The sequence below is a fragment of the Zootoca vivipara genome, chromosome 5 (genome assembly GCF_965207765.1).
Source record: "Zootoca vivipara chromosome 5, rZooViv2.hap1.1, whole genome shotgun sequence".
NCBI lineage: Eukaryota > Metazoa > Chordata > Lepidosauria > Squamata > Lacertidae > Zootoca > Zootoca vivipara.
In genome coordinates, this window is record NC_142588.1 from 97,174,223 (window position 1) to 97,198,487 (window position 24,265).

Here is a 24,265-nt window from a genome sequence, read left to right on the forward strand (position 1 = left end):
CCCGGCGGCCGGGGCGAGGGGCGAGGGGCTCCCTGGGCGGGACGAGGCGCCGGAGCCGCCCGCCCGCCCGCCCCTCTCTGCCGCGCTTCTCCTCAGAGAACTCGGTGGGCGGGGCTCCGTCCGCCTCTCACCTGTTCCGCCCCGCCCCCTAGGTAGCGGGCGACGGGCGACGCCGCGGATTGGCGGGCGGGCGGCGACGGGGCGTGTCTGCCCCGCCCTCCTCCTCCGCCGGCCAGGCCCGCGACGCCATCTTGCCTGGAAAGTTTGGAATTTCGGAGCGGCCCCCCCGGAGGGAGCGGGAGAGGGAAGAAGGCGGCGGCGGAGGAGGAGGGGGAGGCCCAGGCGGCGCGGAGTTGGCCGCGCGGGAGCGGAGCCGCCGCTGGAGGTGGGGCAGCCGGAGGGCAGAGGAGCCCCCTGGGCCGCCCGGCGGGGGAGAAGGGCCGGCGTGGAGGGCGAGGCAGAGGCGGGCCCCGCGGCTGTCCCGCGCCCCGCCATGCCCGTCCGCAAACAAGGTGAGGAGCCGGAGGGAAGGCGAGAGCGAGCGAGCGCGCGCGCGCCCGGCAGCCCCGTCCGCCTCCTCCGGGAAAGTTTTCCGCGGCGGCGCCCCGGGCCGGGGCAGAGGGACGGAGGCGGGAGGGAGGGAGGGAGGGAGCCCCGTCTGCTCCCCCGGCTCCGAGGCGGCCCCTTCGCGGGGCAGCAGCTGCAGGAGGAGCCACGTGGGCGGCGCCGCTCGGGAGCCTCTGAGCGCGTGCAGAGCGCGGTCCGCCCGGGCGGCGCTGCCGGGTCTCTCGCCTCCCGCGCGGGCGAGCGAGGCAGCAGCGAGGGGCGGGGCGGGGCAGGGGCGCGAGGAGGTGCCCCCTTTTGCATGGCAGCCACGGTGCCCCCTTTTGCAGACACGCAGCGAGCCCTGCGCCTTCTGGAGGACTACCGCGCCAAGCTGAGCCGGGCGGACGAGAGGCAGCTGCGGAGCTCCGTGGAGAGAGTCATCGGCATCTTCCAGAGCAGCCTCTTCCAGGCTCTCCTAGGCGAGTATTGGGGCAGCGGCGGGGGGAAGGCTCCTGCGCAGACATCACTCGGCGCTCATTGAAACGGAATTGCATTTGCTGTCTTGCTTCTTTTGCAGCACACTCAGTTTGGCAAGTTCCTGTGTCATAGACAAACTTGGCTACCTCTCTGCACCTCCTAACTCCAGATCCTTTAGGAGCAAGTTTAAAAGGCAGTTTCCACTTTCTATATCTCCAGTTGGAAAACTCCATCTTTCTCTACCATTTAGCCATCTCCTAATCCACAAAGGGCCTCTCCTCTTAATCCATGATTGATAAATTTACTCAGAGGTCTTTGAAGAAGTAGGCTATCTTGTCAAAGTACACAATGTCAGTCAGATCACCTCTGTCTGTCTGCCTGTTGATGCTCTTGGAGAGCATAGTTTGTGAGACAGACTTTTTCCTTGCAGAAGCCTGATGCTTCTGCTTCATAGAATAGAATCATAGAATTGTAGAGTTGGATGGGACCCCAGTGTCTTTTAGTCCAACCCCCTGCAATGCAGAAATCTTAGCTAAAGTATCCATGACAGTTGGCCACCGAACCTCGGCTTAAAAACCTCCAAGGAAGGAGAGTCCACAACCTCTTTCCATTGTCAAAGAGCACCCGCCCTGTGGAACGCCCTCCCATCAGATGTCAAGGAAATAAACAATTATCTGATTTAGTAGACATCTGAAGGCAGTCCTGTTTAGGGAAGTTTTAATGTTTGATATTCTGTTGGGAGCCGTCCAGAGTGGCTGGGGCACCCTAGTCAGATGGGTGGCATACAGATAATAATAAAATAATTATTAATATTAATGTTAACTGTCAGGAAGCTCTTCCTGATGTTTAGGTGGAATCTCCTGTCTTGTAACTTGAAACCATTAATTTGAGTCCTGCACTCCAGAGCAAGAGAAAATCAGCTTGTTCCCTCCTCCATATGACAGCCCTTGAGATATTTCCTCTCAGTCTCCTCTTTTCCAGGCTAAACATACCCAGCTCAAAACAAAATAAAAAAATTCCTTCCAGTAGCACTTTAGAGACCAACTAAGTTTGTTATTGGTATGAGCTTTCATGTGCATGCATACTTCTTCAGATACCTGCACACGTTCCAGCTTGTCAACATCTTTCTTAAATTGTGGTGCCAAGAACTGGACACTGGACTCCAGGTGGGGTCTGACCAAGGCAGAATAGAGTTGGACAATTACTTCTCTTGATCTGGACACTCAACTTCTGTTGATGCAGCCTAGAATAGCATTAACGTTTTTTGCTGTTGCATCACACTGTTGACTCATGTTAATACTGTGGTCTACAAAGACCCCTAGATCCTTTTCACATGCACAACTGTTAAGCCAGGTGTCCCCTATCTTATGTTTTTAGTCTTTCGTGTTATACTGGCTGCTTTCCATTCCTCAGGTGTGGAGGCTGATCACAGTTAATTTTTTCTGTTAGAAGCTTAGCAGTTTCACATTTCTGTTCGTTGGGAACTCTCGGGTAGATGCTAGAAAGCCTGGAAAGGCTTTCTCATTCTGAGAGTTTACTGTCCCCCCATCTTGTATAATTGGCTGTACAGTATATCCTGAAGTTGTGCTTTCTTTACAGGCTTTGTAAGTTCTGCCACTGACAGTTAGCATATCTCTTTTTGTGTGTGCCATATGACACTGGTGTTTTTGTTCACAAGATGCTCCCTTATTCTGATGGAGATCTGATTATAAATTGAAGGTGGAAGGCAGATCAAGTAGAAAGCAACAACTGCATACAGTATCTATTCTGAAAATCAAGTGATGAACCATATTTTTTCGATCTCCAGATATTCAAGAATTTTATGAAGTGACTTTACTTGACAATCCCAAAAGTGTTGATCGCTCAAAGCAGATTGAATTTGTACAGCCTGTGAATACATGGGACTTCTCCAGCCTTCCAAGCACAACAGTGACTTCTGAAACACTGCCAAGCAGCCTTAGCCCAGCCACAGAGGTATGCCTTTAAAAAGTTTGCTCTGGCTCTTGAGCCAATGGGATGGCCATTCTTAAATCTAGATCTCCTGTACAGAAATGTGGTCAGTTTGACAGTAAATCAAAGAGTGGTGGTTGCCAAGCTTGTATCCTTGTGTGGCAGGGAATCTGCATTGGGCTGGAAACACCAGAATTGGAAATGGGGCTCAGGTAGGGTGTGCCCACCTTCCCTCACTTCTTCCAGGTTGTACAGTCTTCCTGTTTCTCCATATAGAAGTCATTGAAGAGTGAACAGTTGTGTCTCAGTGACTAGAATTAGGGCCATGTACGTGAGGAACCCAGGCTTATGAAGCTTGCTACTTGGTGGGATTTGAGGAATGTTGCTGTCCTTCAGTTTAATCAACCTACAAAACACTCTTGTGGCGTAAAGAGATAAGAGTACTGTATATACTCAAGTATATGCCTACTTTTTCAGCACAAAAAATGTGCTGAAAAAGCCGCCTTCGGCTTATACTCGAGTGAGGCGGGCGGCAGCGGAGAAAGGCACAGGACTGGGGGTTCAGAGAAGCGCTGCGCTGCAACGCTGCGACTCTCCAAACCCCTGTCCTATGCCTGCTCGATGCGAGGCAGCGGGGAGGGAGAAGCGGCGAGGAAGGGATCCTTCCTCGCCGCTTCTCCCCCTACCCCGCCGCTGACAGCTGGGAAAGGCATAGGGTGGTATTTATTTTTATTTTTGAAATTTACCAGTAGCTGCTGCATTTCCCACCCTCGGCTTATACTTGAGTCAATAGGTTTTCCCAGTTTTTTGAGGTAAAATTAGGTGCCTCGGCTTATATTCGGGTCGGTTTATACTTGAGTATATACGATACGTAATATTTGTCTATTCCAGTGGAAATGTCCACAAGAGTACATTGTCATCTGTTGCCCCATTAGGTTATGGAGGGATGTGGAATGTTCTATGTGTTGCCAAAGGTGGAAGTGAGCAATCTGAAAAGAAGTTGTAAAACAAAGGCCCATATGTTTTTGGATTTTATTGTTTGTAGTGAAGGCTTATTGTGCCATCCGGTCTCTCTCAGCATGTCTCCATTATTCAGCCTGCCTCTGTTTCACATTGGAGTAGGATTGACTCTCGGATGATGCTTAAGAAAGGTTAACATCTTCAAGTTGAGATATTCACCTGATGCTATATGTGATAAAATTGATTAAACTGAGGGTCTCTCCAGCTTAGCATTCTGTTTTGCCCCTCAGAATGATCCAAGGAGGAGTCTACCCCTTCTGAGGTGTCTAGTTTCTTTGATTCTGTGTCCTCTTTGATGTCGGAAGTGACAGCCCCCATGATCTTTCAAGACCTTCTTAGAGAGGCAGCTGGTTCCTGCTGCACGTTCATTGCGCCTAGTCCTACCCCTTCCCTGCTTGGATGATCAAATGTGCTTTGCCTTTAGGATGTAGGATTCCTCCTGAACTAGCCCCTGGAGGCTTTCTTCTAGGGGTCAGCTTAAAAGCTGCTCTGCCACCTTTTTGATATTAACTTCCAGTTTGATTTTAACTTCAATTTCAAGTAGAACCATTCCCTTTTGTACATCCTGGTTTGCCCCCAAATGTTTCTCAGCACATAGGAATCCAGGATACCTCCTCCCTCTTCCACTGTATCATCTGTACGGTGGCACCTTGGTTCTCAAACTTAATCCGTTCCGGAAGTCCATTCCAAAACCAAAGCGTTCCGAAACCAAGGCCCGTTTTCCCATAGAAAGTAATGCAAAACGGATTAATCTGTTCTAGACTTTTAAAAACAACCCCTAAAACATCAATTTAACATGAATTTTGCTATTGAACTAGACCATTGATCCATAAAATGAAAGCAATAAACAATGTACTGCAGTCACACAATCAATCAGCTGAACTGGGTTCCACACAGTCACAAAAACAAAACAAAAAGAGCCACAAAAACAGACAGACCTCAGCGTAACACTCAAAACGGAAGCGTAACACTCAAAACTGAGCACGTTCGGCTTCCGATGGAAGTTCGCACCCTGGAACACTTACTTCTGAGTTTGCAGTGTTTGGGTTCCAAGTTGTTTGAGTACCAAGGCGTTTGAGCACCAAGCTACATGGATATCCCTTAGCTCTGCTTGTTCCGCTGGCCGTACATGCAAAATACCTTGGAGGTACCCTATTCCAACTTTCTACCTAGCAACCTAAATTTTGCTTCTAGGATCACACTGTGACTTATCCCTAATGTACTGTGGCTGCAGGCCTGGGTGCTGGCCTGTCATAAATCCAAAGGCATATGCTCAGCATGTGAGCGTGCTGTGCTTCATCCTCCAAGAGTTCCTTCTAAGGAATAATTCCCTTCCTTCCCTGAGACCCTCCATCTCTGTGACGGCAGAGGAGCTGTCATACTGGGAGTGGCATGTTGCTACCACGTCCTTGGGGGCCTCATCCACAAATCTGTCTACCCCTTCTCAGTTTCTCCAGGTGAAGAAACTTGTACCTGGAGGACCAAGAGCTCATTGCACTGCTCAGCTGTCATGCGTGCAACTCTCTGTCATGCAAGACACATAATGTGTTTTGTGTGTCTTTTTCACTGATATCAGCATTTGTCTTACACTCCCTTAATAGTCGTTTGGGGAAACACATCACAAAATGTGTTTTGTGCGGATTCTGAAAGAAGGATGCATTTCAGTTCACATATTGTTTCAGGAAGTTCAAATTAGAAATCCAAGGCGAACTTCTCACCCACCCCAGGTTATACACATATAGTCCTCTCCTTAGACAGATGTGGCAGGATTTTGGAACACAATCTGTTTCCAAAAAAGTGCTAGGAGCAGCAGGACCTTCTTTCAAATCCAGCCTTAGGCTACACGTTATTAAAACAAGCCACATCCTAGACCAGGCACCCCCAAACTGCGGCCCTACAGATGTTTTGGCCTACAGCTCCCATGATCCCTAGCTAATAGGACCAGTGGTCGGGGAAGATGGGAATTGTAGTCCAAAACATCTGGAGGGCCGAAGTTTGGGGATGCCTGTCCTAGACGCTGTCACCTGCCTTTGCAAGACATTTCCCTGTGCCCCACCCACCCGGCTATAAACCGCTGGCCAATTAGGCCAACCCCAAAATTCCCTGTATACAATGGTACCTTGGTTCCCAAACTTAATCCGTTCCAGAAGTCCATTCTAAAACCAAAGCATTCCAAAACCAAGGTGCGTTTTCCCATAGAAAGTAATGCAGAATGGATTAATCCATTCCAGACTTAAAAACAGCCCCTAAAACAGCAATTTAACATGAATTTTACTATCAAACAAGACCATTGATCCATTAAATGAAAACAATATCAATGTACTGTACTATAAAATAAATAAAACAGTATTGTAGATGATAAAAATTTAAATTAAATTTTTTTTGTTACCTGCACTAATCATAGTCATTGTTTGGATGGGGGTCTTTTATCCATTTCCAAAGTCACACAATCAATCAGTAGCTGAACTGGGTTCTAGTCACAAAAGAAGTCACCAAAACGAAATCACAAGTCAGAGTCCCATAAAACAAAGAGCAAGTCACAGTCACAAAAACGAAAAAGCCACACAAATAAAAAATAAAAATAGCAAAAACAAAAGCACCAAATATCGCTTCAGAACACTGCAATCGGAAATGGAAGGCGTCAGTTACAATGGGGGGGGGGGGCGCAAATTAGCAGCACATCAGTACAATGGGAAGGCAGGAAGCTTTTAATTACGATGGGGGACACACAAATTAGCAGCGCAACAGTACAAACGGAAGCTCAGGAGCACGTTTGGCTTCCGAAGCAAAGCTTGCAAACCAGAACACTGACTTGTGGTGTTTGATTTCTAAGTTGCTGGGGAACTAAGCTACTTGAAAACCGAGGTCCCATTGTATACTCTTAATAAAGTTTCATAATTGGACCAGTGAGGTTTGTGTGTGCTTGCCAGTCTCAGGATTGAGGAATTCCCATGCACCTAGATGGATTTGAGTTCCACCTTGTTGGAAGACCAGAGTTAGTAAAGCCAGGAACTTGCCTTGTTCTCAGGGAGAAGCAGAGGTCTGGAGAGCTGGCTTGATGTTCTATAAATTGCAAGGGATTTGCTGGAGGTGCAAGGTGCGCTGGTCCAGGATCCCGGGATTTAATAATGGATCCTATATTCAAAGTGCCCCCCTTGTTTCTTGGGCTGATTGGTGACCTAGAAAGGGTAAGATTCAACAGGCAGAAGTTCGAGAAGGAAGGGGGAGGAGAGGCTCTCCTGAGTGTCCCTCCTCCTTCAAGTCTGTGTCTTGTTTCTTTAAGTTTGGTAACTTAACGCTTTGTCAGTGCTGCTAAGAGGGGCTCCCGCTCACACCTGTGGAGCAACTTTGTAGTCTTAGCGCAGATGCACACGTGGACTCCCTTCCTGCACAGTGAACTCTGGATCTCTCCATCGTTCAGGGTCATGGGGGTCTGGGTAGTGGTCTATGCAAGGGGAGGGAGGAGGAGAGCTCAGCCTGGCTGCCAGCCTCGGTGGGGATGGCCAGAGTAGCCCAGAGGGTCAGAGCCACTTGGGTTCTTCATCTGCCAACAAAGTTCCACTCACAGTAAGGTAAAGGGACCCCTGACCATTAGGTCCAGTCGTGACCGACTCGGGTTGCGGCGCTCATCTGGCGTTATTGGCCAAGGGAGCCGGCGTACAGCTTCCAGGTCATATGGCCAGCATGACAAAGCCACTTCTGGCGAACCGCAGCAGCACACGGAAACGCTGTTTACCTTCCCAGTAGACCCCTTTAAATGAATGGACCTAAATTAGCCATGACCATGAATCTCACTGGGTCTACTGGATAGAGCACACAGTTTATGTACATTGTGACTTTGTCTTGCACTGTGATCAGCAAAGCTTGCAGGAGTGCTGTTGGTCTGCTTGTAGCAGCTCCTGCTTTGTCTTTTTAGTGTTTACTTAAAAATAATAATAATTCCAGAAGCATTTGGACATAGGCAGAAGCTGTCTTAGGCAGAGTCTTGCTTAGTACTGACTTCTCAGCCCTGCTCCCTGAGCCCTTTGGATTGGAAAGAAATCGGGGTCTTCCATAGGCAAGCAGGTGCTGCCTTTGAGCCACACCCTGTGGAATCTAGTGCATTCAAGATTGGCAAGTGCTAAAAATAGTTAAATTCAAGCTTTGTTGTTTGTCTTCCTAAGCTCTGTTTTCACTTCCCACCCCTTCAAAAATTATACATGGAATATTCCATCTGTTATCTTACTGACTCCAGATGCTAAAATTGTTTCATTTACTGGAATGCTTCATTGGGGAGGGAGAGAGATATTTTTTAAATTCAGTGGTTTATTCAAAATATGTTTAATTAAATACGGCTTTGAATCTCATCCACTGAGCCATCTTTAGAACTGGGAGCACTGGAGCAAATTGCATGAAGAAGCAGGTTAATTGTCAACCTCAGGAATAATTTGGAGCACATTGGAAAAGCCTCCTTCTTCTACAGTTGTTTGTTTCCCATGTGTTTCTGCCTATTGGGTTCTTTCTTCCTTGGCTGCATCCTGCGACAGGTCTTGATGCTTTGACCCCCCCCCCTTTCTTTCTTTTTCCATCTTCCCCCCTTATCCCCCCCCCAGTTTTCAGTAAACCACCACAGGCCAAATAATGGACTTAAAGTAAACTAACTGGCTGTGTGGAGCAATGGACTGCTTATGCATTGTAACCACCAAGGTAAGAGATGGAGTTTCAGCAGGGCTGGTGGCTGTGTTTGTGGGAAGCCGTGGGTTAACTTCCATGCTTTGTAACTTTTTGTAGGGAAAATTTCATTTCAAGCCTGTCATTCAGCCTCCTCTGGGATATCTTAGCTTGCTTAGCAGGACACAAAACGAATGCATGTAAATGGATGTATTTTCTCTTCCCCATAATACTTTATGGTATTGAATGCATACAAATGCTAGCATCTTCTTGCTGCTTTGCTTGAACTCTCAGAATTGAACTCATATGCTAGTTTTACATAACCTTTAATCTTCCCTTTTTAATGGTTATCTTAATCTGAGGGATTCCCTTTTTAAATGCCCTGTGACACAAAAGTTCCATGTTGTCCAGGAGCTGTGCTGATGCTGCCCAGTGCTTGACAATGGTCAGTCTGCCTCATCGCTTGCAAACGGCCAAGCGTCCTGACTTGGGGAAGTGGAATGGGGGGTCCCGCAAGAGGTGGGCTGAGAGAGGTCTGGTGTGGCGGATTTGAAACTGTTATGCTATGTTTTTGTTTCGCAACCAACCTATCGAAGGGTTAACCCAGACTCCTGGTTAACTGGCAGCAACATTCCATGGGAGGCGTGGCCTGCATGGGGTTTTAAATGGAAAGGGGAACAGTTATGTCAGTTGGCGGTTGAGGGTTTTCTGTGTGGGAGCTTGGGTGGTTGTGGAGAAGGTAGATTTTAGAGTAGATGAAGTAGTGGATAGGTATTCTGTTATTTGATTACCAAGAACGTTACCTGTGAAATTAAGTTTGTACCAATGTTACCAGAAAGCAACCATTAAGATTCAAGCCAATAAATATCCATCTTTAAAGTGTCACATTAGTAATCGTCTATTTCATTTTCCAGCTAAGGTACCCAGGAACCCAGGTGGTGGGGAACTCTTAAACTGTCAAAACTGCCTTTTAGAGGAGAAAGGTTAGTTTGTGGCTGAGAGTGCACCAAGAAAGGGGGGGGCTAAAGGAGGAGACAGGTTCTGAGCGATAATAAAGTTACCTCAGGAAGGAGGCTAGCTTTACAGTAAGGGAGGTTCTAGTGAAGGGAAACCCTTATCTGAGCGCACATAGGAACAGTCTTATTTATAGCCCCAAGTCTATATAGGTACCTGGTCACGTTTAGGCTGGAAGAGGACTCTCTTTTATTTTTGAAAACCCACAAGTGCTAGAGGGTTTAAAGAAAGGCTAGAGGGATAAGTGGGAGGTTTGATTTACCTCAGAAATCCCTGCTAGTGCTTTTAATAATTGAGAGGTCAGAGTTATAAGACTGAAAGTGAGAGGACTTTCGTCGCATCTGGCGTGAAGACCTTTTCTTCCTGTGAGACTCTTCAAAGCCCATCCCCACCCCGTAATTCTGCCTTCAGCAAGCACAGTCATTGGAATGAAACTAAAACTACTTCATCAAGTCTGCATGTGAGAATAGAATCTGACAACTTTTAATTGAGAGTATCTTGGCAGTTTACAGGTGATGGCTTTTTAGAGCAATAGATGTGAAAGCCTGTGATTTTTTCTTATGGTAGGAAAATGAAGGCATCCTTTCATGCCTCCTCTCTATTTGCGCAAATGTTGCCTTCAAAGGGATTTGCCTTGATGGCAGAAACAGATGAAGTCTCGTCTTTTGCCTGACAGCTTTATCTTAGAGTTCTGTTTTGAGCTCAGGGAATGTTTAAGTGAGCGCTGCATTTGTTGGATCCAGGGTTGATGTCATTAAGATAACTGGCATTGCACATTGTCCATTTAGAGTGTCAGTCCCTGAGTGGGAAAACTTCTCTGGACCTTCCAAGCTCTGGGCTTTAATAGTGAACCTTCCAAGAGGTTTTGACTTCATTCTGTATAACAGGGTGCTGATCTGGGGTTTAGAAACTTGTCTCAAGCAATGTGAGCTGCTGCCATGCAGAATGAAGCATCCAGGTCATGTATTATTTATTTTAAGAAATGTATAACCCATTGTTTAATAAAATTGCAACATTTCAAAAGAATCAAAATTAAAAACTTGTAAAAGAAAAGCATATAAAATATACTGAAGATAGATTATGCTGTTCCTTTTTTAATTTTCACACTTTTGAAGCAACAGAGCTTCACAGGTAATCATAATATGAACCATAAATTTAACATCTGGGGCACTAAAAATACCATCTGTTCTAAGAAGATTACAAATAAATGGTTTAATCACATCAGTTCAATCTCTGTATTACTACAAGTAATCAGTTGTTCAAATATGCTACAAAAGGATTCTGTATGTTTTAAAGTTACATTTCTTTAACTTACTTTGTCTCACATGTGTGTGTTTTGGTTTTCAGCATATTGCACTTTGTTCTTTGAACATGAATCTTCCATTTAGATATTTTTAATATTGGTGAGGAGCCGATTTTTTTTAGCTGTCAGTGATACCTCGTTTTTATAATACCAATATAATTACGTAGAAGGAATCTAATGTTCAGATTGCCTTCCCTTCTTAATATTCCTATGTTTTAATTTATCACATTCTGTTATAAACACCTGAAGCAAATGAAAAGCTTAGTAATAGGGCAGCCTTGCATTCTTGTAGCTCTTCCTGATGTCTTAGCGACAGCGAGCCTGAGACATAGAGAAAACCCACTGGGAAGGAACTTGCCTATTGATTACAATGAGCCTAATGTTACAGTTGGGGATCACTCTCATCATTAGTATTATAACTGCTCCTTATTACCTGTCCTTCACCGTAAGGTTGCAGGGCAGGTTATAACATTAAAACACAGTATTTAAAACAGTTTTAAACAACTTACAATCATAGTAATAAGGTGGGTAATAGACATTTCATGTGTCAAAAGCTTCAAAAAGAGGTGTGTCTTCAGCATTCTTCAGAAGCTAAATAATGAAGGTGTCGGGCATACCTTTTATTGTGAGTTGTGGCAGTTTCTTTGCCATATAAAATAAACTTGCATTTTTGCCATGATGACTGTAGCTGGTATAAAGACTGGTAGTCTCTCTTTCAAATCTTCCTGATCAAGAAACACTCAGCACCCCACCTTGGCATCCCCCCCCACTTTCAACGCCTCTACTTCTGAAGTATAACATCTTATACCTTTGCTAAGATTTACACATCTTGAAGCTAAAGTTTATAACTAGATACTGGCCACCATTTTTTAATATAAATAATATGTCTAACAACTCAAAAACAGAAGGGAGGCAGTTTCTTGGGGACTGTAGGATACCAACCACATAATAAACTAACACTTAAGTTAAACTCCCAAGTTCCATCTGTTAGCCCTTTGGGGAAAGAGGATGTGCTTTGCAGGTACAGTCCCAGGTTTGATTCAGTGGAAACCAATTCTTCTTTTATATGTATCCTGTCTTTTTACATGGTTTTACACGGCTACACATTTGTACAATTGCAATGCTTACATGTGCGCAGTATCTTTGCAATGGAAGGAGGTTGGAGAAACCCAGAGCAAGTCAAGCACCACACTGTCTGTGGCCTCCTGAGGCCCTACCGGGTCCCGTGGCCACCATCCACCACTGGCTTAAAGGCCTAGCCCACCAATTCAGAGGTTTTAGGGCACAAATCTGTGAGGAAGGGTCTGCATTCTTCCACTATGGCAGTTTTGTTCTGTTTACTTTGCAATGTAAGTTTTGTGCTTTTTATTCATTTATAAGACACCTTATCAAAGGACAGAGTGTATTTACCATGTAAATAAGCTGAAAAGTGCCTACCTTTGGTTGAGATGTTTCTGTTTCCTGCATTGCAGAAAGGTGGACTGGATGTGACCCTGGGGGTTCCTCCCATCTCTGCCATTCGCTGATTCTATGGTTCTGGAGTGTTTTCAGGAATAGAGAAGACATGCTGCCCTCTGCTGTTGGCGAAAGGCATGTCTTGTTCTGACAGAACCACTGTGAGGAAAACGAAAGGGTTGGATGTGTTGCATCCATTTTGAGCAATGGGAAGGAAGGAATTGTGGGCCCTTTGCAGGTGGCTGATTCTCTGTGGAAAGGCGGAAGAGGAGCTGTGAGCATCCTCATTGTGTCTAGAGGAGATTATTGCAGCAATGCAACTTTCTCTCGCGTGCTCAGAAATATCAGGGCAGGAAAGCATCTAGATATAATAAATAAGGACAAAAACTTTCAGAGCTGTATAAACATCCTCTATGGATGTCAAACTTTTGCATTCCTAATGTTGAAAACTTTGTAGCCCTTTGTCGTGACTTTGTAACCTTTTTCACTGAAGTCTCATCTTGAGTCTCTCATACCTACAGAGACCTACAGTGTAATGCTGGCCCCAGAATTGCTTCCATCATCTTTTGTAAGCCTATTCCAGCTTTATTGATTTCAAATCAATATCAGCCACTCTTCAGCTGTAGCTCTCAGCTGTTTACAAAGTGTGGTATTAAAAACACAGCAAATAGCTAATTACAGGAGATGGAACAATCAGAATTAAAACCAAATAGAATGAAAAGGCCTGGATTTCAGCTGATGCTGAGAAGAAAATGAAAACGATGCCACTGAACCTCTTTTAAGAAGGGAATTCAAAAAATGGGGCACTCCCACCCAAGCCTCTCTTGCTGCAGCTGCAGCCGGCTGCTTCTCTCCCCTTGGAGCAGCGGCACCTCAGAGGCTGATTCTGCCACAGGGAGCAGCAGCCTTGAACCATCCGGCACAAGCCCCCAGTTCCTTATAACCAGATGTCACAGAATCAGACGTCTACTTCAGGGCTTTAGCATATTGTCACTCTTGATTATGATACACTTTCCATGAATTAAACGGGCCTCTCTTCCTGTGAGACAAATTCTACTTGTACAGTATATGCATTTTCTGTTTCTAAAGCTGGCTTTAGAGATGTATTGTGGACCATGGCTTTCTGTGAGCCATATATGTTTCTAGTGTTCTATCAGTCTGGTAGAGTTCCATGTATTGGCTGCATTGATTTCAATTAGAAAAGATGGCAAAATCATCTATGCACTGGTATTCTGCTGGTTTGAATGATTGTGAGCAAGTCCTTTGGACAAGCGGATCTTTGCAAGGCAGCCATTGCCTTGCTTTGCTGAAGTGGGAGTCCATGTCTGTGCATCGTATTGTTAGGCAAGACAACCTCTTAATGTGTCTCAAATGCATTCTCTGGGTGTGCCTGGCAGGGTGGGTCCTGAGGCATCATCCAAGAAAACGGGCTCAGAGCTTGTGATTCCCTACCCCCAGCACTGTATGGCCCCAAGGACTGCATCCTGCTCCTTTTATGCTGCTTGCTCAGGCTGGCTAAATCTTGGAGAGCCGGTCTGACTGTAATGTTATTTTAGAAAGGCCTTCGTAGAATAGGTATGGATGAACTCAACTAGAAACACATCAGGCATTTGAAAAACAAATCTGCAGTGTTCCTATTTTGAGGGCAATTAGTCTAAATCATTTGATCCGCCTGCAGTGTTTGTGAAAATGATATGCACATTAAGTGCCAGTGGTTGTGTACTGGATGTGGCCTTCCAGTCCATCACTTGGCTTCCAAGGTGTTCCTGGAGCTGAAGATGTTCCCTGTCGGAGAGAGAAGGAATCACACACAGTTCAGGTGTAAACCTGTGGTCCTTCTGCCCCCTCTTCTGTGTGTGTACCTGGCTAGGAGGGCTGGCTGGTCCTGGAATTGAAACAGCCAAGCTTGGACCAAGTAAGTGCTGCTAGTGCATTTTGGGCTAAAAAGCCTTCCCCCTCCTGGGGGGGAGGAGCGCAAAAGAACATAACTAGCCCCTCAAAGCCGGCCCAAACTATTCTGAGAAGTTAGCAGTGTCGTGGGATTGAACTGCTGAGCCTGCCACCTGTTTTTACCCTATCTACAGCCACACTGTCCTTGGGAGGGTTGCATCTGTTTTCTAGACTTGGTGATAGGAGGGGCAGTGGGGGGGGCACCACATTGCCTTGCACTGGCTGCTTCCCTTTGTTTTTGTTCCAAAGCAGTGCAAGCAGGGACCCTGCAGCAAAAGTGCCAGGTGCTGATAGACGACCCCCCCCCCCTTAGGCGGCAGCATAATGGTCAGATGAACGGTCAGCTCTGCCAGTTCCAGGTCTAAGTGCAAGAGCTTATTGTTTGAGGTGACAGATGAAACAATAACTCCTCTCTCCTGCAATTTCTTTAATGCAGCAATGAATATTGCTATTGGATTGCCCTTTTATTTCAAATCCTTATCTAGTCTCAGCAATAAATCCTGCTGCCCCAAAGCCATTGTCCAGCCCTGAGAAACTGGCTGTAAGGCTTGCTGATCAGAAGGTTGGCGGTTCAGATCCCCTCAATGGGGTGAGCTCCCGTTGCTTGGTTCCTGCTCCTGCCAACCTAGCAGTTTGAAAGCACGTCAAAGTGCAAGTAGATAAATAGGTACCGCTCCGGCGGGAAGGTAAACGGCGTTTCCATGCGCTGCTCTGGTTCACCAGAAGCGGCTTAGTCATGCTGGCCACATGACCCGGAAGCTATACGCCGGCTCCCTCAGCCAATAGAGCGAGCTGAGCGCCGCAACCCCAGAGTCGGTCACAACAGGACCTAATGCTCAGGGGTCCCTTTACCTTTACAGTGCTAATAACTCTTATTGCAGTCTGTGGGTTGGAAATGAATGCACAGTGGTGAGAAGGGAAGCCCCCTTCAGAAGATGGGAATGTCTGAGTGATTCATGGCTGCCCACATTGATGTCAGTTTTTCATTCCTGGTGCTGATTCACTGTGAAGCATTCCACAGGCACGGGCTGCAATAATTAACATTGGTCTTTCCAACCCACTAACACTGCTGCCCCTCGGTTGCCCTGTCATTGCGATGAAACCTCTGCTGATACCCAATGTCTTCCATTCACCGATGGAAATGGGCTCCAAGAGAGACAGCTTCAGGATGCCCCATATATTGGTGGGTTTTTCCAGGTGCCAGCCCTCCATGCCTTCCAGGTAGACAAAGCTAACAGATAGGACCGGGAAATGTGCAGTGAGTGGCTGAATTTTTTTGAAGTTGGCTGCATTTACTTGGATTTCCAAGTTCCTGCTACAGTCTGAAATGGGCTTGCTAGAGCTTTTCTTTCTCTCTCTCTCTGGTGCGTGCTTGTGTGTGCCCCCTGTGATGGGTCGGTTGCTGCAGCGTTTTGCCCCTCCCCCTCAGCATCTGGCATCAACAGAGCAGTGGCTGCGGCCAGATGAGCTGCTTTTATCCTTATGGAGGACATAGCGGAGCTGACTTTGCCTGCAGCAGGTGGAACTGCCTCCTCCCCTTCTCTCCCTCCCTTCCCGCTCCCCTCCCTGGAGATTTTTGGCCAAGAGGATTCCAAAAGGGAGCCCTTGCAGAGTTCTCGTCATGCTGATGCCTTTTCTCTAACTGAAGAGGGAGCCAGCCTCTTGGGAAGGGACACATGGACCTCTTCGGCTGGATCCCACAGGCGGTGGGGACTTCAGTGCTGTTTTTCTGTCTCAGCTTTCGGTTGAGAGGATCATGGACTCACACGTCCAAGGCAGGCAGCAAGCCCTTCTTTCCAAAAGTATTCTTCTTGAATCTCGGTTGCTGAATGATGGAGGTGTCCTGGGTCTGAAAAGATGTCTCCTAGCACAAAAAACGTGGATTGCTTTTCTCCAGTGCTGTGCCACTGCAAAGTAGCATGCAGCAACAACACTGTCTCTTTAATGTTTGGATGCAAGGTGGGTCCGAACGGCGTTTCTGCCGAACCTCCGGCACATCTAAATAAATGAGCAGCGTCTCCTTGTTAATGGGATCTGTAGCAATAGAATTGTGCCATGGGATGGGATTAAGTCATATGCTTTTGGTGACGTGCTGGGGGCAGGCAGGGAGCAGCAGCAGCGATCTCTGCTCGGTCCGAGGGATCTTGCACATGCACCCTCTGCAGGAGAACAATTAAAAGGCAGAGTAGAAAAACCTCCAGGGAATGCTGAAGCACTGCCCTGGCAAAGCACGGCATGTTTTTGTAGTTACCGTTTTTACTTTGTAATATTCATACCCTGTTCTTTTGTTTATTGAGCTCCTGGGGTGACTTATAGTAATAAAAAGGTATCTACAGCAGGAAGTAGCTCTATTAATTGCCATCTTAAATGTTCTGCTCCTGCTTTATTCTGTGGCTATCAAGGGTTCTGTCTGTCGGAATGGAAGCCTCCTGAGGTCCCTGGGGGGACACCTGAGGTCGTGGGGGGGGCTGAGTTGACAAACTGGGATGGAGCAAGAAGGGGGCATAGTGACCTTTAATGCAAAGCATCCATTTGGATTGACTTGATGGCTTTTCTTTCTTCCTTCCTTTTTAAAAAAGTGAAATGCATGTTATCACCCAGTATTTGGGGGTTTCCTCACAACAATGTGGGTTGAGATTCCCCAGGCTGCAATTGGTTTCCATCCCATGTTGCAGATACTTTAGAGAGAGAACAGCTGAAGCAGCACGAGCTGCATTTTGCCTCTGAGAAGATCTTCAGGCAGGTTCAGTTGACCCAGCCAGGGGGTTTGAGGACTGACTTGTGACTGAAACGTTGCGCGGAAAGTGCAGTGATGGGAAGGCAGCTTTGGGAGGGAAATGGGGGAGAGGGTTGCATGAAGGCAATAAAGAGTTTTCAGTGTTGGCAGCTGCCTCACAGCTGCCAACACTGGGGAAAAGCAAAAATGTTCAGCTCCATTCTTTTTTTAAAAAGTCTTCCTGTTGGGTGCATGTTTCATGTGAAATCTCAGCAGTTTGTGTATTAGCTCTTCCAACTTCCAGTGTGGCCTGCAAGTACCCAGTGCTAGGCGGACCCTTTAATTTAGTGGCTGAATAGACAGTCCCTTCACAGAGAAGTGTTGTGTAGCTTTTGTTATATGCTGAAGATGCACCGCTTTCCCCTGGCTTTTGACACCTGAGACATATTTGGAGGACCACCCTATGTTTTTGACCATGATTTGTTGTAACAGATTTTAATGTTGTACTTTAAAATAGTTGTAACCTGCCCAGAGACCTTGTGGAAATTTACGGTAAACAAATAAATAGTGTGTCTGAGTGTCTGGATGGCAGCTAAGACTTTCCCTACCGCACAGGCTGTGTTTTGCATGCCGGTTGTGAGCAGAGGAGGTTTAATGTGCCCGGGGAAAACTTGCCCTGAAGAGATTATACAGTAGATGCTGCCTGCAACTGCAGATTCATGTTTCCTTCTCTTCCCCACCAGTGACGGAACAATAACTTGGAGGGGTTGAGGTTTCAGGATGTTTCCCCTTCCTCCGTATTGACCTGGGGTGGGGTGGGGTGGGGTGGGGTGGGGCGCATCTCCACATTCCATTGTGGTTTCCACAAGGCTGCCAAGGTTTGTCTCTACAGATGCCCCCAAACACTCTGTGTGTGTGTCTTTTTCCAAAGTACCATTTTAAACTTCTTGGTCCCAGAGGCCAGTGAAGCCTCAGAGTCCCAGTGGTGCTTGCAGGTGTGTTTGTACGTCCCCCCCCCAGTTGTTTATTGCTGTTACTCCTGAAGCCGATCCAGCCCATAGAAAATGATTAAAATGCTCTGTTAACGGTGCCAAGCCCAAACCCCAAATGGAGAAGCTTACTTAGAAGTGCTTATTTCTGGTATGCTTTTTGCACAAGCGGGCTAAGAAATAACATGCCTAGAACATGTGAGCAGTATTGTAGCCTGAGCTGTACCAACACCAGCCCATTTGCAGTATCCTCTGTCTTGGCAGAAAGCAAGAACTAGATCTTTGGCTTCTGTTACTGGCCTAATGAAACAGTGACTGACCCATGGCTCCTAGCTCCAGCTGCTGTTCCTGAGTGCCAACGGTTGTGTGCCTTTCATAGTTCTTGCGCAGAACTTCAGATATTTATTACATCAAGGAGGAGAAAGGTCTCTTCTTCCTCCTCCTCTTCTTTAAAGAATCCCTTGGTGTTTCTTCCCTGTAACAGCTGATTTCCTCCTCCTGGCCATCCATCTTTGGTTCTCAGAATGATTCCTACAAAGAGGAGGGAGGGCTGCAAACTGCCATTTGCCCACTGCACTGAAACGGGTGGAGGAATGCTGGAGTTGGCAGCACTCTGTCTGCAGAGGGAGAACTGGGAGCCGCAGGGCAGAGAGAGCACTTGAATTCCCAGCCCCTGGCTCTGAACAAAAGGGAGAGCATGGCCTTTTTGCTTGAGTGCTCAGGCAGTCTCCAACCTGAAACAAACAGTAGGGATAAGTAGGGATAAGCTTTGAAGTTTTTCTGCATCCAAGCAGTATATAATTTTTAATGAAAATTTATGGAATAAATAAATAAATAAGTAAGTAAATATCCACTGGCACCCCATTCAGCCAGTGGCCCCCAGGGTAAGGTGGGGTAGGTTGGCCTCTAAACACACACGCAAGCACACCGCCCCTCCTCAGAGATTCGATGGAAGGCCCGGGCCTGCTGGCTATGCCTAGATGGCCTTGGCGACTGGTCCACCGGGATGCCTTTTCCCAGCATCATTTGGTGCCTCCGCTGCAGTCCTTTTGGTTCCAGGATGGCCTCATGCCAGGTGTCCCCCCCCCACGTGAGTCACATCCTGACTCACTTTTCTCAGTGCTTGTGCTGGGTCAAGCATGGCATCCCGGCTGTTGACTATTGGGGTTGTGAGCCTCTTGGCTTGGCTCTTCCCAGGGACTCTGTTGGCTCCTGGCTCATTTCTGGGCACAGTTCTAAATGGTGGCTTTAGAAATGGTCTCAGGTGGGTTTTCCAAAGGACTTCCTCTTGGTCTGTGAGCCTGCCCAGCAGCTGCTGTAGCCACCAGAGGCCCGTCTTCAGGGACCTTCGCTTGTGGGCGGCCTTTTTCTGGAGAAAACTTCTTTTTCTCTGTGTACCTTCCTTTGTTTCTCCCACCCCCGGCAGGGGAGTTCTCCTGGCATCTTGTTCACTAGCCTTTGGGTACTAGGTAAAATCTGCCATGTTTCTCTTGGCTTTTGGTTGTTAACGTGCTATTGGTTTGTTTGTGTCCAAGCTCTTTAGGTTATAGAACTGGTTTTCTAATGGCTAAAATGTTAAATGGATTTATTTCTTTATTTTGCTATTTTTTTTTGTTTTGTATTTTGCTTGAATGTATACTTTTTATTTGACTTTATTCATTGATGTTTTATTTTGGATTTTTAAAAATGTTTTAATGTAGGTTGTAAGCCACTATGAGATTTCTTTCTTAAAAGCATAAAGTGGTATAGAAATGAAATGAATAATAATAATAATTTATGGCATTTTCTGGGATGAGTATGTGTGTCATTTTGACTTAAGGTGTCTTGAATTCTGGTCTGCAGAAAGATGGAATTTAAATGTTACAAATAAGTAAAAGCGGGTGGTTCTACGTGGGGGTGGGGAGTCTGGCAGGGACTTGGCTGCACAAGGGGAGGGACGCAACCTTGATGTGCAACGTGGGGAGCCTGTGCTGGGACCGTTGCAGAGAAGCCAGAGCTCTCTTGTTGCCGCCTTCTTCTCCTCTTAAGTTGGGGAAGCAAGTTGTGTTGTTGAGGTTTGCCTTGTAAAATTGGTCTCCTTTTGAACCTTTTCCCTCCCCCCAGAAATTCCGGTCTCAAGATGACGACGACACTCCTTCGCCAGAGCACAGCTCCCCCCGGGAAGCTCCCAGTGAGGCAACAGCTCCAGAGCTTGTGCATGTTTCTGAGAAGAGCCTCTCTCAAGTTGAGAGCATCCATGGATTCGTGTCCCACTCTCACATTTCGCCAGTCAAGGTAGGAGGCGGGCACATATTTCAGAGCCTCTTTGGGTGTGACGTGTCAGGTGTCCAGTGAAAATTTGCATGCCTTCTTCTTGCTGTAAAGATTTCATGTTCATTCCAAGTCCTGCTCTTATGTCTTTCTAATTGGTGGGTTCTAATCATAACATGAAGTTCTGACGTGTTATTAATTCATTTCCTACTGCATCTCTGAAGCAATGTAACCGGTTCTTCCTGTTTGAGGAATCTAAGGTTTCACTCTCACACAAATTTGTTGTTTTAATGTCTGTGTAGGATTTTGTCTGCAAATTCTTAGTCCATTTCTAGGTTATGGCATGAAAACCAGAGTATTCCTCTGTTGTAAGATTTTTTTTATTCAGTTGAGTTTAGGGTTGAGAACAGGGTTTCCCAACAATGTGCGAAATTAGCCAGGTGAAGATGCCTGGGCACCAGGATTGCACCTGACATTTCCACTCTCTGGAGGTACAGGCGTGGGGATCAGTGGATCTGGACTGTTTTCACACACTAATACCCCATCCTGTAGAAATCTATCTGTTATCTTTTATCTGCACAATCAGAATGAAGGCAAAATGCTTTTTCTGTGCAGCCTGAGCAGGAGCAGTGAATGACTTACATCTTATTGTTGTCACTTGCCTTCACTTATCCCACCCCACAGTTGTGAAGAATATTTTTATGTGCTGAATGGCCTTTGCCATCATTAAGAAAAAGAGGTAGGAATCGGCCAGTATATATGTCGACTGTCCCTGGATCAAGTGACTTTTCTTCTTTAAGTTCTCAGAGTTCTTAACCTAGCTCAAGGTTGTCATGACCTGACTGCACTGGCTGCCAATTAGTTTCTGGGTCCTGTTAAAAGTGCTGGTGTTGACCTATAAAGCCTTAAATGGCTCAGGACCTTCAGAACCGTCTCTCCCCATGCCAACTGACCTGGGCTCTGCGCTTGTCACCTGAGGCCCTTCTCTATGTTCCTCCTCCTTGAGAGGTTTGGAGGGTGACAACACCAGAAAGGGCCTTTTCTGTGGTGACTCCCCAGTTGTGGAACACACTCATCAGAGAAGCTCGCCTGGCACTGTCCTTAGATGGTCTTCATGTGCCAGGCAAAAAGATTCTCTTTACCCAAGCCTCTGGCCATTAAATAATCTATGGTCTGTTAAAGCTGTAAAATGTGTTCTTAATGTTGCACATCACCCTGGAATCTTTTGATAAAGGGCAGTAAATAAATCAAATTAACAACTACCGGTACCATAACAATAATGTGCATGCCTCCATGTCAGTACCCTAGTTTCTCTGATGTGACCCTAAAAGAGGGGTGCTCAGAGCAACACACACAAGAACTGGACCGCTGGCAAATTTTGAGCCTGCACTGACCAGGCATTGACCTTTTGCATCATGGTGCCAGCAGTGAGAGTGGCGTGGGTTTCTGAGATTCAGGAGTTCCCTGCTCAGCACTAGCAAGGTTGCCTTGGGTGGCGAGTTCTGGGCAGTGGGTTCAAGAGGGCTGTGGACGAGCTGCCAGTGGGGCTGGAGGACAGCTGTGAGAAGGGCGGGACCCTGAAGCGGTTCTTTCAGTACTAAGGAGCAGCATCTGGTGGGCTGTTTTTGAAAAGCGGAATGGCTCATGGGGTGGGATGGAAGACAGTGGTTTGGTTTGTGCACGATGAACCAGACAAGAAGAGACCTTGTTTAAACAACAGAAAGGTGTAGCAAGTGAATGGTTGTTGTTGTTTAGTCATTTAGTTGTGTCCGACTCTTTGTGACCCCATGGACCAGAGCACGCCAGTGAATGGTAGATGGTGTAAAAGCAGTTCAGGAGAGGGGAGGCTGCCGTGGGAGGTTGTGGTGCAGCTGGCACAGTCCAGATGGTGTGCTGGGAGGCTGGGCATGAACTCCGAAGAAGAGGAAGAAGAAGGAGAAGAAGAAGAGGAGAAGTTTGGATTTGATATCCCGCTTTATTACTACCCGAAGGAGTTTCAAAGCGGCTAACAATCTCCTTTCCCTTCCTCCCCCACAACAAACACTCTGTGAGGTGAGGGGGGCTGAGAGACTTCAGAGAAGTGTGACTAGCCCAAGGTCACCCAGCAGCTGCATGTGGAGCGGCGGAGACTTGAACCTGGTTCCCCAGATTACAAGTCTACGGGTCTTAACCACTACACCACACTGGCTCTCCATCCTCCCCCAACATGCTGCCCTCCAGCTGCAACTGGGCGCAACTCCCATCATCCCTGAACATTGACTGGGATGGGTGGGACTGATGGGAGTTGTAGTTTACCAGCCGGGGGGCACCAGGTTGGGGAAGGCCGCCTTAGGAAAGTGGCTGTCCCCTCAGCCCCCTCCCTATTGCCCCCACCTACAGAACAGGGTTGCTTATGTTGAGCTGCTTCATAAGAATGCATGTGAAGTAGGTTGAATGATGGATAATGCAAAATTCTTCTTGGACTTTGGACACACGCAGTGTTTGAAACTCCCATTGTTCTAGGCGCATTTTGTGACAGGGAATTTCATTAGTGTGAGCAGTTTCTGAACTCTGGGTGCAATACTGTGCCTAAGATTTCAGATTAAAACTGCAGAGTGGAAGGAAAGGGGGACCTTTTTCTGCCTCCCCACTTCCAGCTACTCTCTGAAGACTGGAGAAGAGACCCTCTTAAGAATATTAGGGAGGGGGGCATGGGAAGGACTAGACCATGTGAAAAATGAACATAATATTTTAGCTGCAGTTCATTCATTTTCAGCTTTGTATTCTTGTTATTAAAAAGTGTGCATAGACATTCCGTTGTTGCGCCCATAACCTTGGTTTAAGGTGTCCTTTAGCTCCTAGCTTTCCTATCTCTGTTTCTAACCCTGCACACATCGGGGCCTGAGGTGTGCTAAAGGAGAGGCTGAATGAATTATTTGCCTCTGCCACCCTCACGGTGAGAAATGTAGGGCAGATAGGTGGGCCTGGACTCACTTTCACAGGAAGGGGGCTTGAAGAAATGAGGCGGATAGCAGTGTCAGACAGGGAATATGGGAAGTTGGTGTTAGAACTTGGAAGTAGCCCACAGCAGTCAGTGGCAGACACCTCTTGACCTTTCCTTCTCCCCAGCCCTGCCTTGAAACACACTCATGCCGGCCTCTTCTTACCTGAACCATCCCAGGGGAGAATTGGACTTGGCAGAGCAGGTCTCCCAGCTCCAGAAAGGCAGGGAGAAGCAGCCTGCTCAGGGATTTGGAGGGTGGGGGCGCCTGTCTGTCTGTCTGTCTGTCTGTCTGTCTGTCTGTCTGTCTGTCTGTCTGTCTGCCGCCTTCTTCTGCTTGGGGTTGGGGCAGAATCCTCAGGGACCCTGGAAGTGGCTGAATGGAATGGAATGTAGACTGGGGGCCTGCAGAGACTGGCTGGCTGGCTGAGGAATTCGAATTCTCCTCTACAGTGGTTGTCCCTCTGAATAAAAATCTTTGGCCGTGCATTTGGTTTTGTAATGGCCTCTAGGTGGAGATGTTGCAAAGGAAGACCTTGCCCACAGGCCTCTCAGGTTATCCAAGTACAGTACTGTACTGTTTGGGCTGCATTCACGTGACTAATGATTCCATTCTCCTGGCCTTCCCCAACTGTTGATTTCCATGTTATGTTTGAGCTTTCACACAGAAAACTGTAGTGGAATATAGTGGAACATATGGAAACAAATGCTAAACTTGCTCTATTATTGGCAAACTATTTTTTTCTGGAAGCAAAGAACATGGAAATGAGCACTAAGCTTGCACCACACTACAGTAGTTCGAGAAGTGTCTTTTACGTTGTGTGAAAACTGAAATATAATGGGGACTTGACAGTTAAGGAAAAGTCATGAAAACGGAGTAAACTGGCAGGTGAATGCAGCCTTGTTTGTTTGTTCAGTTTCATTCCTACCTTTCATCTACGCAGTCCCAGGATGCGATACATACA

General features: G+C 46.8%; 1 protein-coding gene across 13 annotated transcripts in view; it reads left to right on the forward strand.

The window, feature by feature from the left end:
- The first annotated feature begins 272 nt into the window (after positions 1 to 272).
- DLG1 (discs large MAGUK scaffold protein 1) overlaps positions 273 to 24,265 on the forward strand; it is a 90,803-nt gene continuing 66,810 nt past the window's right edge. For 11 of the 13 annotated variants that reach the window (XR_015949949.1, XM_060274233.2, XM_060274234.2 and 8 more), the window contains exons 1-4: positions 346 to 512; positions 894 to 1,025; positions 2,831 to 2,997; positions 20,174 to 20,344. Coding sequence is in view for 12 of the 13 variants with exons in the window: in XM_060274233.2 (XP_060130216.1) it covers positions 494 to 512; positions 894 to 1,025; positions 2,831 to 2,997; positions 20,174 to 20,344 (489 nt within the window). In the remaining variant the exon portion in view is untranslated. Of the gene's footprint in view, positions 513 to 893; positions 1,026 to 2,830; positions 2,998 to 8,585; positions 8,680 to 20,173; positions 20,345 to 24,265 lie in introns of those variants that run through there. The other 2 variants (XM_035134092.3, XM_088669374.1) reach the window with 2 other exon arrangements.